We start from the raw sequence: 18,063 nt of genomic DNA, 5'->3' as shown, positions 1-18,063 counted from the left end.
ACCTCAGGCAGGAGGAGATTTGAGGAGCAGCAAATTGTTGATCCAGTTTATATTTCTATAGAATAAAAGTGGAAGCACCATCCAAGCTTTCTGCCTTAGGCACAGATGCCATTCCCCACACACACACACACACACACCCAAGATAGAGAAGACAAACATGAAAATATTGCTGATCTGGTTATCTTCAGTAAGCAAACATATATGATCTTCATTCATTTATATATATTGACTGTTTTATATGATTTGGTTCTAGGGTTTCAAGAAACTTTAAATAGTTCTTAACACTCAAGCACAGCTATCTTGCAGTGATCAAAGCACATTTTGAGGGGGGAAAAGAGAACATTGTTTTAATGAATAAAGCAGCTTTGAGGAAAAATGCTGTACAAAATGATGCCGTTGTTTGATCTATATTGTTTGTTCTATATTTGTTGATCTGTCTTTCACCCTCATGGATGAACTACAAAATGTCATGTTACTAAATAATTTTGAATGAGATTATTTTTGGCCCCATTTGATGGGATGTTTAGGGCAAACTACAGTATACAAGAGAATTTTTCTGCAAACAGACAGAGGCTTACAGTGCTGCAACAGAAAAGACAAACCCAATGGTAGATATTATTAGGAAAGGAATTAAACATATATGGCTAATATCTAGACATGGGGACGAATAAAAAAACAGTTTGTGATTCATGAAAAATCACTGATTTGTTAAATATTAATCTCTTCATATTCATCAGTTCCAGAGACCCCGACGAATATGAAGGGATGAATATTTCCCCATTTTTATTCATCCCCCATACAAAGAGAGGAAGGCTAGCCTTCCCTCTCTTCCTATGGCTTTCCCATTCCACCTACCGGCCTGCAGATCAGCTGATCGGTGGGCCAATAGGCAGCCAGCCAGCCCCAGCCACCCACCCCCACAGCCTATACCCCGCCCCTTCCCCTCTCCCTCCCTTAGTCGCTGCTGCCATCCACCACCGCCCGGCACCGCTGTCATCTACTGCCGCCTGCTGCCACTGCCATCCATTGCCACCCACTGCGGTGGCCTCCGCAGCCACAGCCTGCTGTAAAGGACACTGGCTGATCTTTGCAAAGATGGCGGCTTTGGCTTATTTTAGGGCAGGGAAGTTGCAGCTGCCATCTTTGCAAAGGGCAGCCCGGATTACCTTAGCCTGCCTTAAGGCAGAGGTCCCCAACCCCCCTGGGCTGCAGTCTGGTGCCGGTCCGTGGTCTGAGCCGGACCGGGCCACAAAGACAGACCTCCCGCCCCCCCTGCACGCACTCACCCCACACAGACTGTTTGTGCCTGCACGTGCACTCCAGCGTGCCTGTACGAGTGCCACACTGCCGTTTGTACATGCGCACAAGTGCACCCGCGCAAGCGCTGCCATTTGTGCATGAGCCCGCCTGCCTGCACAAGCATCATGCCGCCGTTTGTGCATGTGCACGAGCGCTAGTGCTCACGTGTGAGAGAGCGCTCTTTCGCGCATGCACATTAATGCGGGGGGTGTGTGCCCCACCTTCCCCAGCCGGTACATGGGGTGAAAAAGGTTGGGGATCGTTGCGTTAAGGGAATCCAGGCTGCCCTTTGCAAAGATAGTGGCTTCGGTTTCTTTTAGGGCACGGAAGTTGCAGTCACCATCTTTGCAAAGGGCAGCCTAGATTCCCTTAAGGCAGGCCATAGCGGTGGAGGCCACTGCAGCAACTGGTGCTGGATGGTGATTGCGGAGGCCGCTGTAGCACAGGCCGATGTGGATGGTGGTGACAGGGCAGACTGCGGCAGCCAAGGTAGGGAGGTGACAGGGGTAGTGGGAAGGGGGCAGGGGACAGGCTGTGGGGGAGGAGGGTCAGCTTTTTTGTTTTTAGACAGCCTCTGGCTGCCTCTGGCAAATTCATGCTTTGTTGGTTCATGGGGAGGGTATTCGTGCTTCGTCAACTTTGATGGATCATGAAGCACAACTTGCCAAAATGGCGATTTGTCCCCATCTCTACTAATGTCATAAAACCAGAAATAATATTTCCCAAATGAAAACGGGTGCATGCACATGTCTTTGCAACCCTTTTCTCTATGCTGCTTATATGCCTTGCCCCCATTATCACCTTTTTGTCTCTCTTGCCTTCCTTCTCCATGACTCAGGTGGGGCTTAGAGGCAAGTCTCTGCCTGGGTCCCCTCTCCTTTCACTGCACCAACATCATCGCACCTGAAAGAGTGAGAAACTCAGGTGGAATAAAAGGTGCTGTTGCTGTGGCAGTGACAACTTTTTAATCCTGTCACCATCTTGCCAGCATTCCTGGTGTGCACCACACACGTGCCTCATTCAGGTCTCTCTGAGCTAGGCTAATACTCTAGTCCAAAGGGCTAATGTCAATCCTCCACAGGTGGATGCAGAGCAGTAGCGATAAATGAGCATGGGTGGCTCTTTTTGAGGGGATAGGAGTGATGTGCATGCATAAAAGAAAAATCCACCCAAAGGAAGGGGTACAGAAATAACTAAGAACTCTAGCTTGCCTGAAATTCCAGTTCAGATTCAAATTATCTATTTGTGGGCCATGAGGATTAAAATAAAACAGCATCATGTATATTTAATATTATAAATATAAAAATAATTGCAACTAAAAATAACCCAGCAACCCTTCAGAAAACACTTCATGACCCCCTTGAGTCATGACCCACCCAGGTTGGGAACTTGTGATTTAAGGTACACAGATGACACCATCATACTGGCAGAAAGCAGCAATGACTTGAAATGGAAGTGCGAAGCCAGGATGTGCCACTGAGTGTTAAGAAGACCAAAATCATGGCTACGAAAAACTATACAATTTTAAAGATGACAATGAAGAAACTGAAACTGTGAAGGACTATGCATGCCTTGGATCTATCAAAATGGTGACTGTATCCAAGAAATCAGAAGAAGACTGAGACTCAGAAGGGCAACAATGCACGAATTAGAAAAGATTATCAAGTTTAAGGATGTGTCACAGGATACCATAGTCAAGATCGCCCAAACTCTTGTACTCCCAATCACCATATATGGTTGTGAAAATTGGACAGCTGACATGAAAAAGAATGGATTTGTCTCAAATTTGGTCCTGAAGGAGAGCTCTGCATATATCCCGGACTGCTGGAAATATGAACAAGTGGGTCACAGAGCAAAATCAAGCCTGAACTATCTCTGGAGGCAAAAATGTTGAAACAGGTTGTCCTGATTTGGGTCCATCATGAGAAGGCATGATTTCCTGAAAAAGATGAAATATGAGGCGGATTGACACCCTAAAGGAAGTCAATGAGTTTAGAAGAGCCTGAGCAGGGCTTTTGAGAACAGAACATGTTGGAGATCTCTCATTCATAGGGTGACCATTACTTGGAGGCAACTTGACAGTACAAAACAACAACATACAGATCAAGTAAATATAACTCAACACAATACTCCTGAAAAGGGCAACAGTCCACAAAGGATTACATCATCAAAATATATCACATTTTAAGGTGTCAAAAGAGTTATTTGTTTTGCTGATTTACATATTTCCTCCTCAGGGAAATCTTATGAATATACTACTTTGCTTGCACCCTCGAACCACAGAAAGTCAGGTAGTTTCTAGGATAGAGAACCGTTGCCAGTTGGCACTTTATGCAACATTGAATGGAAGAACAGAGCAATACTGTTGGAAGGCCAGATTTCAAAATCTGTCACATATTTTAATGCTTTGAATGGGTTTTTCTGCCTCAGTTTTTGAGCTATACAACTGATATAGTGTATCCCCTGATAGGATGTACACAAGAGACAACTGGCTTGTGGACAGCCAGACATTATCACAATCCAGCAAAGGTACTGTCTCAGTGCATGGGCTCGGTTTATCCTACTTCAGCGGTCCTCAACATTGGGCCTCCCGATGTTGTTGAACTACAACTCCCAGAAGCCTTCGTCGCCACCTCTGCTGGCCAGGATTTCTGGGAGTTGAAGTCCAAGAACATCTGGAGGCCCAAGGTTGGGGACCATTGTCCTACTTGATGGTCTGCTTCTGCTAAGTCCTCAAACACCTCTGGACTTAACAGACATCAGGGCAGTTATGACGGACCACAACGGATGGTCCATCCACCTGTATCCAAGCTGCAGAAGTTGTTTTACATTCTTAGTGACAGCCAGACAGTGTGAGACCTTGGCAACTCAGCCGAGGAAAAGGACCTGATACTGAGGAAGCACCATATCTTACAAGATGCCAGAACAGGCTAACAAAAAATGATCATGCTGTTGGATTGTTTGGAGGAATGTGCTGAATGTCAAAATGACCTATGTAAACATTTGCCCCAAAGCAGGGCTATGCTTCTCAGATATGCTGTAAGGTCACATAATGGATGGAACAGATATAAAAAAATAAAATAAATCTGGCCCAGTTCCTGACCAGTATAAACATGTGTTCTGTGCTACATATGATGATTGGTATTTCTGCTGTTCTTTTTGGGTACTTTTGATGTTTTCCATTTTGCTTCAAATTGCATGATATAGGTGATGCAAACTGGAAACTTTGCTCCACCTCACTGGTTAGAAACGTATGCCATCACATAAAATTGTTCAGAAATCTGCCAGTTTAAGTGGACTTGCATATGTCAGCCACATCTTTGTTTACTGGAGGATATAATGAGGTTAGAATTTCTATTCAAGTTAACCAAGTTGTCTAGTAACAACATTTTAATACTATCCTCTGGAATATTTCTGGAAGTCACAGTCAGTCCAAGAACACCTGAGTTATCCAACATTGTATAAAACATAAATTCTATACAGCAGTTACCAGAAAAATGAACTCAGAATCTACTTTCAAACAGATGTCAGTAAATTACTCTAAAACAGTGGTTTCCAACCTTGGATTCCCGGATGTTCTTGGATTAAAACTCCCAGAAGCCTTTGCCACAAACAGCGCTGGTAAGGAATTCTAAGTGTTGTAGTCCAAGGTTGGGAACCACTGATCTAAAAATTCTAGAGCTGTGAGGCCCAGATAGATGTTCATGGGCTAGAACCTCTAGAAACACTAGCTACTGGCTACAATAAGTTGGGCTTCTGTGAGTTTTAGTCCAAAGATAACTTGAGGCCCAAGTTTGAGAACTATTCAGACATTCTAACTCAGCACCTTGGCATGAACAGACATTATCTGAGGTGATAATCCTTCTATTCAAGCTCATTTTTAGGCCATAAAATACCATGGAAAAGTGAATGCACAGAGAAAGCACTTCACACGTGATCTTACATACAGAATGAGCCAGTTACTGTATATAGAGAGCCAGCCCTTTCATTAGGCTGCCTCAGGCAGCAAGCTGAGGAAAGCAGCAGATAGGGAGCAGGAGGCCCACTGCTGGGCTATCGTTGGCTGCCCTCCCATAACAACCATCTTGCAACTGATCTGAGGCTTGCAAAGCACTTGTGGTGTTGTGCTTAATTTGTGCTTTTTAGTACTATCTCCCTGCGCCTTTCACTGCATGCTCCATTTCCAAGCAGGATCTGTTGCTGAGTGATAAGAAGCTGGTCCATTTCTTCTGCTCTTACCCAGGAATTGTGACACTGACTTGCCATTGTTCTTGTTCTCCTTCTCCTCTCCCCTTTGCTGTCAAAACTGAAAGGCTGAAGCAACCCCTACCCAGCATCCATGGGGGAAGCAGGGGGAAATGTCCAGTTCTTTCTTCCACTTTTGCAATTTGCTCTCCTCTGTTTAAGAATTAAAATTGGTGTGTCTGTGTAGGCAATTCTCGGATATACAAGGAAGAGGACTGTCTTCACGGAAGCTTTCATGGCTGGGATCTAATGGTTGTTGTGGGTTTTTCAGGCTCTTTGGCCATGTTCTGAAGTTGTTCTTCCTAACGTTTTGCCAGTCTCTGTGGCCGGCATCTTCAGAGGACAGGAGTAGCACTCTATGCTCTGGTGCAGTTTGTTTGGGAGTTGAGTATTTATAGCTGTTGGATCAGCTTTGTCCTTTTCAGGAGATGGGTGATTACAGTGATCAGTGTGTTTTTGTTGTGGGTGTATTGTTGTGATAAGGTGGAGAGATTATCTGTCACTGTGATTGATGGGTGTCGTTAGCTGGTCTTTTATGTGTAGTGATCACCGGTCCTTGTGGCTGAGTAGAGTTTGTTGACCTTTTCCAGGCTGTATTTTTCAGTGCTGGGAACCAAGCTTTGTTGAGTTTTAAACTTTACAGTGGGGTCTTGACTTGAGAACTTAATCCGTATTGGAAGGCAGTTCTCAAGTCAAAATGTTCTCAAGTCAAATCTGCATTTCCCATAGGAATGCATTGAAAACCATTTGATCCGTATCTGCTCTTTTCCGTCCATAGAAACTAATGGGAAGCTGCTATTCTGCCTTCAACCACTAGAGGGGGGTATTTTGTTTCTTTTTTTCTTAGGTCAAGAAAGGTTCAGGGAAGGCAGGGAAAATACAGTCCAGGCAGGACAGTACCAGGCAGTCCAAAGACTGTCTCCCAATCCACTCTCTAAACGCTGGGAGGAGTGAGGAAGCAGACAGGCACCCTTTTCACTGGCCAACAGTTAACTGAAAGTTCACATTTTGCACTTTCCCTGCCTCCCACGTGGTTTTTTTTCAGTTCTTAACTCAAATCTAAGTACTTAAGTCAAGTCAATATTTTCCTATGAGAGTGGTTCTTAAGTCAAAATGTTCTTAACTCAAGTAGTTCTTAAGTCAAGACCCCACTGTATTCTTTTTTGTTTGTGGATTTCAATGGCTTCCCTGTGCAGTCTAACGTAATGATTGCTGGTGCTGTACAGTATTTCAGTATTTTGAAATAGAATTTCATGTCCAGCTTGTTTTAGGGCATGTTCAGCTACTGCCGATTTTTCCAGTTGTTTTAGTCTGCAGTGTCTCTCAGGTTCTTTGATTCTGGCCTGGATGCTTCGTTTTGTGGTTCCAATATATACAAGGACTGGTGATCACTACACACAAAAGACCAGCTAATGACACCCATCAATCAAGTGACCGATAATCTCTCCTCCTTATCCCAACAATACACCCACAACAAAAACACACTGATCACCGTAATCACCCATCTCCTGAAAAGGACAAAGCTGATCCAACAGCTATAAATACTCAACTCCCAAACAAACTGCACCACAGCACAGAGTGCTACTCCTGTCCTCTGAAGATGCTGGCCAGAGACTGGCGAAATGTTAGGAAGAACAACCTTCAGAACACGGCCAAAGAGCCCGAAAAACCCACAACAACCAAGAGGACTGTCTCTTTGGGTAGTACATCCTTGATTCCCCAGTACAGATGCACACTAGTATCCTCTATCCTCCACCACACCATTCTTCTTTATCATACATAGTGTATACTGTGTGAGACAAGGCTTTCTTTAAAACAATTATAGGTGGGAAAATCCTTATCAGTGTCAGCCTATGCATGTTCTGCTGCATCAGCATGAACAGGATTTTACCATGCAACAATCGTAATAGCTCAGCATGAGGTTCTGAAATGAATTTTCTCCTCACAATTTCCTGCTTCAAACACTGATAGCTTTGGATACTGTACACTTTGACATGGGAGAGGTGTGCAATTCACCACTGTGTCTCTGGCAGCAAAATGTTTTTGGGCTAGTCTCAGTTATACAAACAGAAGCTTTTTGGACTTTACAGTGAAGCTCACTGTATGAATGTGCATGCAGGTCAATAATATAAATAATATTCTAACTATTACTGTTTACTAAGCAAAGGAATACAAGTCATCTTTGTGTGTTGTAGTCCCTCCTAAAACTACCAGCCAAAATTACGTAAATCTGATTCTGCTTCATGTCCAGTTTTTTATATATATGTTTCTTTTGCACCCTTAAGAAACGATAGACCAGAATACTCAATGTTGATGAAACGACTTTGACTCCAATCCTATGCAAACACATTTGAGAGTAAATCCCTATGATTACAAATAGCTCTTACTTCCAAGTAAACATGCACAAGTTCAAGCTTCAGAGAAATCACCCTCCATTTTTGTACTGTTCAATCCCGGAGGGTGCAACTTAGTTTATACAGAAGATGCATATCTTTGCATGGGGAACAGGAGAAATGACTTCCCCAGGCTGTCCTTCACCTGCTTTCACCTGTGCTGACCTTCCTTTGACTTTAAGTTGCTCTTCCTAGGTTGGTGATGTCACTTTCCCCCCCTCTCTCTTGTCCCTCTCTCTTGTCCCTCCAAGAAAGAGACACCTTCCATTTGTTCTCTGGAGATGAAAAGGGGCAGCTATGGCTCCTGACACCTCTGACTTAGAGCCTGGTACAGACTAGCCATTTTGAGTGTGGGGTGGATTGGGCTATAAAAGGTCTGTTGAGGTCAGGAGGGGTAGTGATGTGCTGTTTGGTGCACTCCTCCCATCTGAAAAACAAACAACCCCTTGTAGCTCAATCAGCTGTCAAATAAACACTTCCCTGATCATCTGCGGAGGGTCAGGGGAAGTGAAACTATTATTTGTTACATCACTCTTCTCTCCCTCTGTTGCTGCTGCTTCATTTTCTCCCTTCCCCACTTCCTGCTTCCCTTGTTCTTCCCCTCACTTTTTCTCCTGGAATCTGCAGCCACAATGGTAGTTGGAAGCGGCAGCTTCTGGAGACTGCTATTTCCCAGCTAAACAGCCTAAACAATAAGAATGCCGAAAAGAATTCATGCTCCCCTACTGGGCCAGAAAGGTGTGCAACAGTCCCTAAAGGGGAAGGAGGGAACAGTAGAAACAGTTGTGGACAAGGTCATTTTCAATCAAAACTGTGCCATTAGTAATCCATATACAGTATCATATCTATATACCAGTGTGGACAGGCCCTTAGCTAGAACTAGGACTCTATCATCTTTCCTATCACAGGCGTATTTTTCTAAGAAACCCAAGCTTTCTTACCGTCTTAGGGAGAAGCGTGGATACGATTTCTTTATGAAACAGGAAAAGCATACTTGGCTGATTATTTCAAGTTTCAAAGGGCTGAATCCACAAGTCGCTCTTGCATCACTAAGTGCTTATTCTCCAACACTCAGGACGCAACAAGGGCCCCAGGTAAAGTGGACCTCATGTCTACTGTACTTACGCTATTCCATTTCTCCTGCAGCAGAAGCATTGCCACTACCTATTATTTACCAGAACAGCGGGGTCAGAACTACTGGCTTGCAAATATCATGAACTTCAATACTTAGAATCCCTGATCATTGGCTATGTTTGCTGGGATTTTGGGGAGCTGAAATCCAATGTGGAGGGTCAAGGACTGAAAATCATTTGCCCCTGGAAAGTTTGCAGAGGCGTTCTAGATGTTGACATGCTTGGACTATAGTGTTTTTTTTAATACCTAGAACAGTATTGTTTTTTGACACTGACTTGCAAGCAATGCACCAAATACTGCTGAAGTATTAAATGTACAGTATTAATAAAACCCTTTCAGGCCTTTTGGTCCAAATGCTTTGCCTGCACTTTGAAGGACCCTGAATCTCAGCTAAATGCTATTAAATATAAACAGAACTTTTCAGATTTCCACAAAGGCTTTGATCTCTCTTGCTCACAGAACACTAGCCTTGCAAGCAACCTTATACTGTACCAGGCCTGATAATTTGTTCATCTAGGGCAGCATTATTTATTCTCACTTGCAGCAAATAGACACGTCCTGAAGCAGAGGTCTTACACATCTCAGGATTAAATGCGGGGCTTTCTGCATGTAAACTGTGTACTTTATCATTGGGCTACATTGCTTCCTATGGTAGTGCTATTGTATATATTTCTTAAACATTAACTGCAAAGATGTAAAAGCATGAGCTACACCAAATATGAAGACAAAGAGACTTGTAGTCTCTTGGTGGAAAAAAAACCATTATGAAATGTATTGTTCCACCACCAGCAACAACATGTAGTATATTTTAAATAACAAAATATAAACTAGAAAAAAATCTCTATGATCTAGAACAGCTGGCTGGGTAGCTCAGTAAATTAAGTATCTGGCTGAGGAGCCAGTAGTTCGGAGTTCGATTCCCCACTTGGCCTCCTGCAAGTAGAGCCAGTCTGTGTGGCCTTCGGCAAGCTGCACAGTCTGAGGGCAACCCCACTAGAAGGGAATGGGAAATGACTTCCGAGTATTCCTCTACCTGGAAAACCCTGAAAAGAGTTGCCATTTCAGAATTAACTTCACAGGCATATTATATTATCATAATCTAAAACAATCATTCAAATATTGTTAGTCACATAAAAATAAAAGAGTCCTCTTACCAGCCACTTCAAGGGGACCTATTTTCTTCTTCGAATCTTTGTCTTCATATTTAAGTTCAGGACATCTAGTTTTTTCCTGCTTGTCTGTGTTTGTATTAGTGCCACTAATAACGAAGTGTTGTACAATAGGCTTCCTTGGTAAGGGAGGTTTTGTGCTGCCCTGTTCAGAAGATTTTGACTTGATTTTGAGGCTCTGGCTTAAAAAGCTATTGATATTTACATCCACTGTTTTTCTGACCTCTGACATTTCGCCTTGCAGTGAAGAAGACACAGGCACTCCCGCTTTTCCTGAATTAAACTCTGCACTGTGTCTTTTAGTCTCCTTCAATTCCTCTGAAATGCTGTCCTTGTTCTTCAGAGATAAAGAGGTAGATCTGAGTTTGACATGAAACTGATTTTTATCTTCCCCATTTGGCTGGCCACCACTTGACTGCTGTGGACCACCCCCAGAAGAGCTACTCGGGACTGGTTTAGACCCGACAATCTGGGCCTGTGACACAACCACACTTCTATCCAACGCTCTAGCAGGTCCTTCCAATTCTGGCTCAGGCAGGAATGGCTGTTTCTGAATGTTGTCTTTGTCGTCTGGGAAAGAGATCAGGTCCATATCCACCTTGGTGGTTTTGGAGGAGTTTTTTTTCATTTTAGCTTGCAAGACCTGTGTGGTAACCAGATTATCATACTCTAAAGTTTCCTTTATGTTCAAGCTGCCCGTCCTTGATCTCCCACAAGCTGCTGACACTGAAAATTTTCTCAAAGCGAAGAGGTCACCGGTTTCTTTCTCTGCTTTTTCTCCTAAAATCGACACACTAGGCATTGCTGGGTGGTTTTCTTTATCAGATTTACTTTTCTCCTGATTCGGCTTCACTTTGTCTAAATTCAACAAAGGTTTATCCATTTGTGATGAGGGATCAGTGCAGAATGTTTGAGAAATACTGCTATCCTCACAGTAGGCTAAATCAGTGGACTTAAAACTATTTGGTGAAGGATTGGTGGGATTAGACATGGAAGGAGATCCCTTTATAGTTCTCTTATTACAGTTCTTTTCTGGAAGTGCCTTTCCATCCATCCGCATATCTTTTTCCGTTCCATCTGATGTAGGGATCACATCATTTTTGGCTAAGACATTCTTATGGGACAGCGTGTGACTTTTTGATGAAACATCAGAAATGTTTTTTTCTTGACTTATAATACCAAGTGACACGCCACTTAAATTACCAGTGGGGATTTCCAGGATTTCCAGGTGCTCTTCCTCTTGCTTTGGAATATGATACAGGGCGGCTACGTCTTCCTTGTGGTCAGCAGATGGTGACGGTGATACTGTCTGTGCTAATTCCTGCATAATTCTGCACCCTTCTTGGTTATTGCCATAGGGAAGTGAGTCAATCTCAGAAGGCGCAGAGTGTGGCATAAAGCCTTCTTTGTTTTGGTGACTTAAGGTCTGCTGTTCAAGACCTTTTGACATTTCAGCTTGCTCAGAGGATGCTGCATCTAATGAAGCAGCACTGCTTGTCAGTTCCTGATGGCCAGGACTGACTGCATAAGTCTGTTCAGCCAGCATCCCTTTCCTGTCACTTCTATCTTCTTCAAGAGTGCAGCTCAAGTCATTCTGAGATTCTGGCAAGTTCTTCTGCAAGAAACAATAGAAATTGAGTCTTTTCTCTACATAACAATACCCTTTCCTTTATTTATCTAGGACAGCAGAACAACCAGTGTAGAGGTGGCCTTCACTTTCCTCTGGAAGATAACACCTGACATGTCTGTCTGAAAACTACCGTCTCATTTTGTTTTGTTTTCCTTTGCTTCTTCGCCATCAGAAATTACTGTGTTATAGAAAAAACTGGAATGCTATCCTCTACAAACCAAGCTCCCCCCCCAACACACACCATTACATGCACAGAACAAAGAAAAGGTACTTAACACAAACGTAAACTGAGGTTTCTTAATTCCCTAGTTCTTCATAATAATCTTTTCCTTTCCTTCAGCTGGCCTTGTTGTCTTGGTTCAATTTTCATTTTTTGCTTTAAAGGTCAATGGATCTGCAATTTCAGCCCATTATCTTTGCAAGCCTTGGAAGTCTTAATTTTTTTTTCCACACACAGAGGTTTTTATTCTTTCTCTGATGGAGGAAAAAGGCTTTCTGAAAGTTTGTAAAACAGTTATTTATGTATAAAGTATTTTTATATATATCTTCGGAAAAAGCTTTTGTATAAATAAGGGTTTAGGAAAATGCACAAAATGATTTCAAAGCAATCAAGTTTATTATGCATTTTCCAATAGTTCTTCCATTAGGCTGTCTATATATTTCCAATCTATTCTGCAAATTAACTGTTAGGATGGAGATGTTTTAAAGCAAGTATTTGCTTTCTCTAGACGTACAATTTCTTTCTGGTTTGTGGTGGTTAGGATGTCTTTAGCAAGCCAAACTGGCCATGAAATTCAATTATAACAAAAAAAAAGGAAAAGAAAAAAAGAGAGAAAAACATACAAAGTACTGATATCTAAAGGAGAGACAGAGAAATATACTTAAATTTAAATTACAGATTTTTCACTCTGGAGAAAATGAGTCTACCTAGTATTTATTGACGGGCAGTACAGACCTTGCAAATGTATTTAATGCCTAATGGAGCAGAGAAAAACACTATTATTGCTTCAAATTACCCACCCACCACCAAAAGCAAAAATTATCAAGGAAGGGCCTTTCTCTGTTATATCAAATAAAGCATTACATTCCAACCAATTAGAAATCTTTAAAGCTGGTATGTTACACATATTACCTGGGAGTGAGTCCAATTAATTTAATGGCCAGAATCGTACTGATGTTTAGAAAAGGTCTGTGTAATCTGTTGTGGGTAATTGTGGCTAAATGATAAGATGCCAAGATGCATCTCTGTTGTCTTCATAAGTGCATGACTAGGCACACAATCATGATGTGCCCTGCTGCCTCTTCATTTAGATGCAATTAGCTAGGATAAGTGGCCTAAACTTTATATAAACACCAATAGCCTTGCAGCCAATAAGACATAATTCTGAGCAGAAACACAAAGGATGGACCTGTTGAGGCATAACATGGTCTTTGTTCACCAATGCCTGCAAAGTGTGGTCATTTCATCAATAGGAGCCCCAAAGTCTTATTGGGATTCATTATCAGGGGGACCTGATAATGGTAAAAAACTATTAGAGAGATGTCTTCAAACCTTTGTGCTTGAAGATCTAGAATGTGGGCAAGCATAACAGGGCAATTCAAGGGAGGAGCTTATGTGTGCCCAGCCTACACAGAAGCAGGTGAATGTATAAATAGGATTACAACATTGTCAATATTTGAAAAAATGTATGTATAGGCTATTAAAATACAGTTAAAGGGGTGCAGAAAGTTACTCTGAAAATGAAAGTATATTTAAAAGTATAGTTTGAATATACTTTACTATAGTCACTGCAAAACTATTTTAGTTGTACAGAAACAATTAGCTAGCTTTACTGAATGATGTTTTGGTTACAACACAGAGATGACATATGCACATCTGATAGTTTGCCCTTTTTGTAGTTCCAAGTTACTTTGTACTACAGTGTTTGGCTTTTCCAGGATTCCAGGTTTTCACATCTTTGACGCTACAAGACTATGTTCATTTAGGGTATGCAAAAGTTATTAGTCAAACCCAAAATCATTATCAACATAATGACAAATTGGCATATTGTAAATTATAGAAAATGGAAATTGCAGCCAAGAAATCAGCAGAAGACTAAGGTTCAGAAGGGCAACAATAAAGGAATTAGAAAAGATCATCAAGTGTAAGGATGTGTCACTGGAGACCAAGATCATCCACACTCTTGTATTTCTAATCATCATGTATGGGTGTGAAAGCTGGACAGTTAAGAAAGCTGACAGGAAAAAAATGATTTATTTGAAATGTTGTGTTGTAGGAGAGCTATATGGATACCCTGGACTGCCAGAAAGACGAACAAGTAGGTCCTAGATCAAATCAAGTCTGAACCATCTCTAGAGGCAAAAATGTTGACATTGAGGCTGTCCTACTTTGGGCACATAATGAGAAGGCAGGATTCTCTGGAAAAGACAACAATACTGGGAAAGGTAGAAGAGAGGAAAGAACATGCATTTCTAAATTTCCCGCCCCCATACACAATTGTTTGGAGAAGGGTCAATTACCGAAGGTGACTTTCTTGTTCTACTACATCTCTGGTTCCGTGGTTTCACTAAAAGCTTGTGCTTAGCAGCGGAATTATCCAAGCAAGAAGATAACTCAGGTGGAATATCAAAATCAGCAGGAGGTGACAGACTGCGGTCAGATGTTCCTAAGGTTATAATTTTAGCACTTGACTGTCTGGGGAATAGTTGGCTGTCTGTAGAACAGGATCTCAAAGGACTTGATGTGACCTAAACAGAAAACCCAGAAAAGAATAAGAAACCATCAAGACAAAAGAAACATGGATAGCAAAATAAACCTTCTAAGGCATGTTACTCATTTATTTCATCAGCACAGGAGTCCATGATGCCAATTAAGCTTTCCATTAGAGCTACTTCACTAACATTAATATCTCCCTTTTTCATGTGAATCTGGACCAAAAGATACTTATTGTGACAAAATGTTGCCGCTACTGCCAGGACTGTAGGACAGCACATATATTTAATAAGGCAGTGTATACCTTTAATAAGTATAGCAGTTAACCTGTTACCATTTCACTTAACTCAAGAAATAATAGAAGGCACTTATGTTTAGATCATACTTACTGAAGGCCAGCTCCTGTTCTGATTCCCACCATTAAGCCTTTTGGACCACTGCACCTTTGCCTATTCTTTGTTTATTGTATTACATTTTATTTTAACTCCAGCCTAACAGCTCTGTCTTGCCCTCTCCTACAGAATGGATTCACATACTGTATATACACGTATAATATTCAATAGACCATCATGCAATGACAGGTAAGGCTAGCCCAAGATATACTGCTATCTGAAGCAAAGAACAAGATTGTGCGTACTCAGTGTGTACCATATACAAATGTTGGGAATATACCGTGTTTCCTTGAAAATAAGACAGGGTCTTATATTAATTTTTACTCCAAAAATGCATTACGGCTTATTTTCAGGTTTTTTTTTTTTCATATACAACAATCTACATTTATTCAAATACAGTCATGTCATCTTCTTCTGGTTGCTGCACAATGGTGGAGGATGGGGTTTCACTTAACTGGGGCTTATTTTTGGGATAGGGCTTATATTATGAACATCCTGAAAAATCATACTAGGGCTTATTTTCAGGTCAGGTCTTATTTTCAGGGAAACGGTGTGTGTGTGTGTGTGGGGGGGGGGCTTATTTTCAGGTCAGGTCTTATTTATATATATACTTATATATATAAAAGGTAAAGGTAAAGGTTCCCCTTGACAATTTCTGTCCAGTCGTGTCCGACTCTAGGGGGCGGCGCTCATCCCGCTCTTCAAGCCATAGAGCCAGTGTTTTTGTCCGAAGACAATCTTTCCGTGGTCACATGGCCAGTGTGATTTAGACACAGAACGCTGTTTACCTTCCCACCGAGGTGGTCCCTATTTATCTACTCGCATTTGCATGCTTTCGAACCGCTAGGTTGGCGGACTTATATATATAGGCTGTCTCTAAATGAGAGATATAGGCAAGAGACACAGGAGGAAAGCTGGAAGGCTGCTGTAGCTGGGCCTTGGCATCTGCCCTTTGAGGTGATCATCCGAATCTACTTAATGGTTGAGGTGGCTGTGCCAAGAGGGACTCTCATGAGAGCAGACTAATTACCTCAGCTCTGCTGATGGAGCTTGATCAATGATGCGTTTAATATATGAGATACATCGCTTTGCAATGCATAGGTGAAATGTCCGTGGTCATGTGTCTGCAGTTCTCAATTCCACTTCAGCAGTGTCTCCATTTGGAAATTGAGAGAAATGGTTCGTTTGCCAATCTACAGCTGAAGTAGGTTTAAAGCCTACAAACTGAATGGACAGCATTCTATATTTCAGACCATTGTATTCCAGGAGAAACTGTGAGGGAAAGTGCTAGGAACTGTTATCCTTAGAACAGAAGTAATACAGTGCTTTATATTACACACAAAAGTTTTGTTTAGGAAATTAGAGACCTATGTAATTCTTTTTTGTATATTACTTCCTTTTCCACTCATTCACTTGCTTTCCATCTCACACAATGGCCTAGAATGTCTTGAATTTTCCAGCTGAGTCAATGAGTGTCCTTTAATTGCTAAAATTCTCTTCAAATGGGTTCCCTCCTAGTCAAGAGGAGACGGGAAAGAGAGATATTGGCCTAAATCTTCTTGCTCAGCCTTGTAAATTGCACTGCAGTAGGCCCATTGAATCAATTGAGATTTTGTGAGTCAGCTTTTCTGTAAGCTCCATTGATTCAAACGAGCCTATTCTAACTGCAGCTTAAGTGAAACCAATAAATGCATTAATAAACAAAAGTAAATGAACTGATAAACAAAACTATTACCACATTTTGAAGACAAAGATATTTATTTCAATGTAAACTTTCATAAAGTTTTGAAAGAGGTTAGTCTGTGCAAGCATATCTGGCAAAATCCAAAGAAACAAAACAAAACAAACAAAACAAATAAGACAAAAACATGTGCCACTTTAAAGACTAGCTATTATATTTTAAAGTGAACTTTCATGGACCATTCCACTTTGTCAGACATATGGAAAAAATATTTAGGTCACAAGTTTACTTACATAGTGTACATGGTTGCTCTACCATATACACCATACGCATGCACTTACAGGGAAAATATTGTACACAATGTGTCTGAGGAAGTGAAAACTCACACTGAAATAAATCTGTTAGTGCCACAATGCTTTTGTCTTTCTTTTTCTCATACATGCTGAAACAGGCTAATCTAGCTACCTTTTAAAGAAGTTTCTCAACAATTATTCCTGGTCATCTGGGACTGAGGGGATGACTAAAATTCAAACCCATGCCTCTTGAACAAGGAAACCAATAGTTTTAATCAAAGCAAGCACTTTCACCTTATTTTCCTACAGGCAAATTAGAACTGGTTAATCAGGAATAGAAGGGATTTTTTTAACCTGTCTAGCTGGTTCCATGATCATTGTGAACATCTAACTCGTCTCCTAGTGAAGGAAGATTTAACCCCACCGCCCCCCCGGGTGCAGCCCTGTAGTTGTTCGATAATCCCACAATTATTGGACTGCTGCCCTTATGTATTACTTTCCTACCATGTAATATATAAATGTAAGTAAAATTACCTGTTCTTCTTCTTCACTGCCTGTTCCAGCTAAACTCAAAGAGCTAAGATGCTTGTGAGAGTCAGAGAACTGTGGAGTGGAATGAGGAAAAGGTTCAGTGATAGATGACAACATGAAATGAGATACATATAGAGGTTACATGCCATTCAAAACACCAGAAAGGCTATAGAAACTGTACAGCACAAGTAAGAATCTCTATGAAGTTCTATGAATTAGTAGGAATCCTGAAAATATGTTAGAAAAAGGACTTTTAAAAAAAATAATGTTGATTAGACATCCATGTGCTCCTACTAAATTATCAGTAGATCAAGGTCACTATTTATCTCTTGATCATTTTTGTAATTCCTACTTCTCTGCCATTGCTATAGTATCTTATTGCCACACCCTAATAAGTAACCCAAATTGATTTCTGAATAATCTACTAGTTGTTGTTTAGTTGTTGTGTCCGACTCCTCGTGACTCCATGGACCAGAGCATGCCAGGCCCTCCTGTCTTCCACTGCCTCCCGGAGTTGTGTCAAATTCATGTTGGTTGCTTCGATGACACTGTCCAACCATCTCATCTTCGGTCGTCCCCTTCT

General features: G+C 41.5%; 1 protein-coding gene across 13 annotated transcripts in view; it reads right to left on the bottom strand.

Annotated features, from left to right (window-relative positions):
- Positions 1-18,063, bottom strand: part of CRACDL (CRACD like) — a 72,375-nt gene that overhangs the window by 15,678 nt on the left and 38,634 nt on the right. For 11 of the 13 annotated variants that reach the window (XR_013543494.1, XR_013543495.1, XM_072994472.2 and 8 more), the window contains exons 6-8: positions 17,484-17,552; positions 14,391-14,618; positions 10,226-11,855 (exon numbers count right to left, since the gene is read on the bottom strand). Coding sequence is in view for 11 of the 13 variants with exons in the window: in XM_072994472.2 (XP_072850573.2) it covers positions 10,226-11,855; positions 14,391-14,618; positions 17,484-17,552 (1,927 nt within the window). In the remaining 2 variants the exon portion in view is untranslated. The remainder of the gene's footprint in view (positions 1-10,225; positions 11,856-14,390; positions 14,619-17,483; positions 17,553-18,063) is intronic. The other 2 variants (XM_078390323.1, XM_072994471.2) reach the window with 1 other exon arrangement.

This window comes from Pogona vitticeps, chromosome 3, assembly GCF_051106095.1.
Source record: "Pogona vitticeps strain Pit_001003342236 chromosome 3, PviZW2.1, whole genome shotgun sequence".
Taxonomy (NCBI): domain Eukaryota; kingdom Metazoa; phylum Chordata; class Lepidosauria; order Squamata; family Agamidae; genus Pogona; species Pogona vitticeps.
Note: the sequence above shows the minus strand (reverse complement) of the source record. Positions and strands in the feature narration are given on the sequence as shown.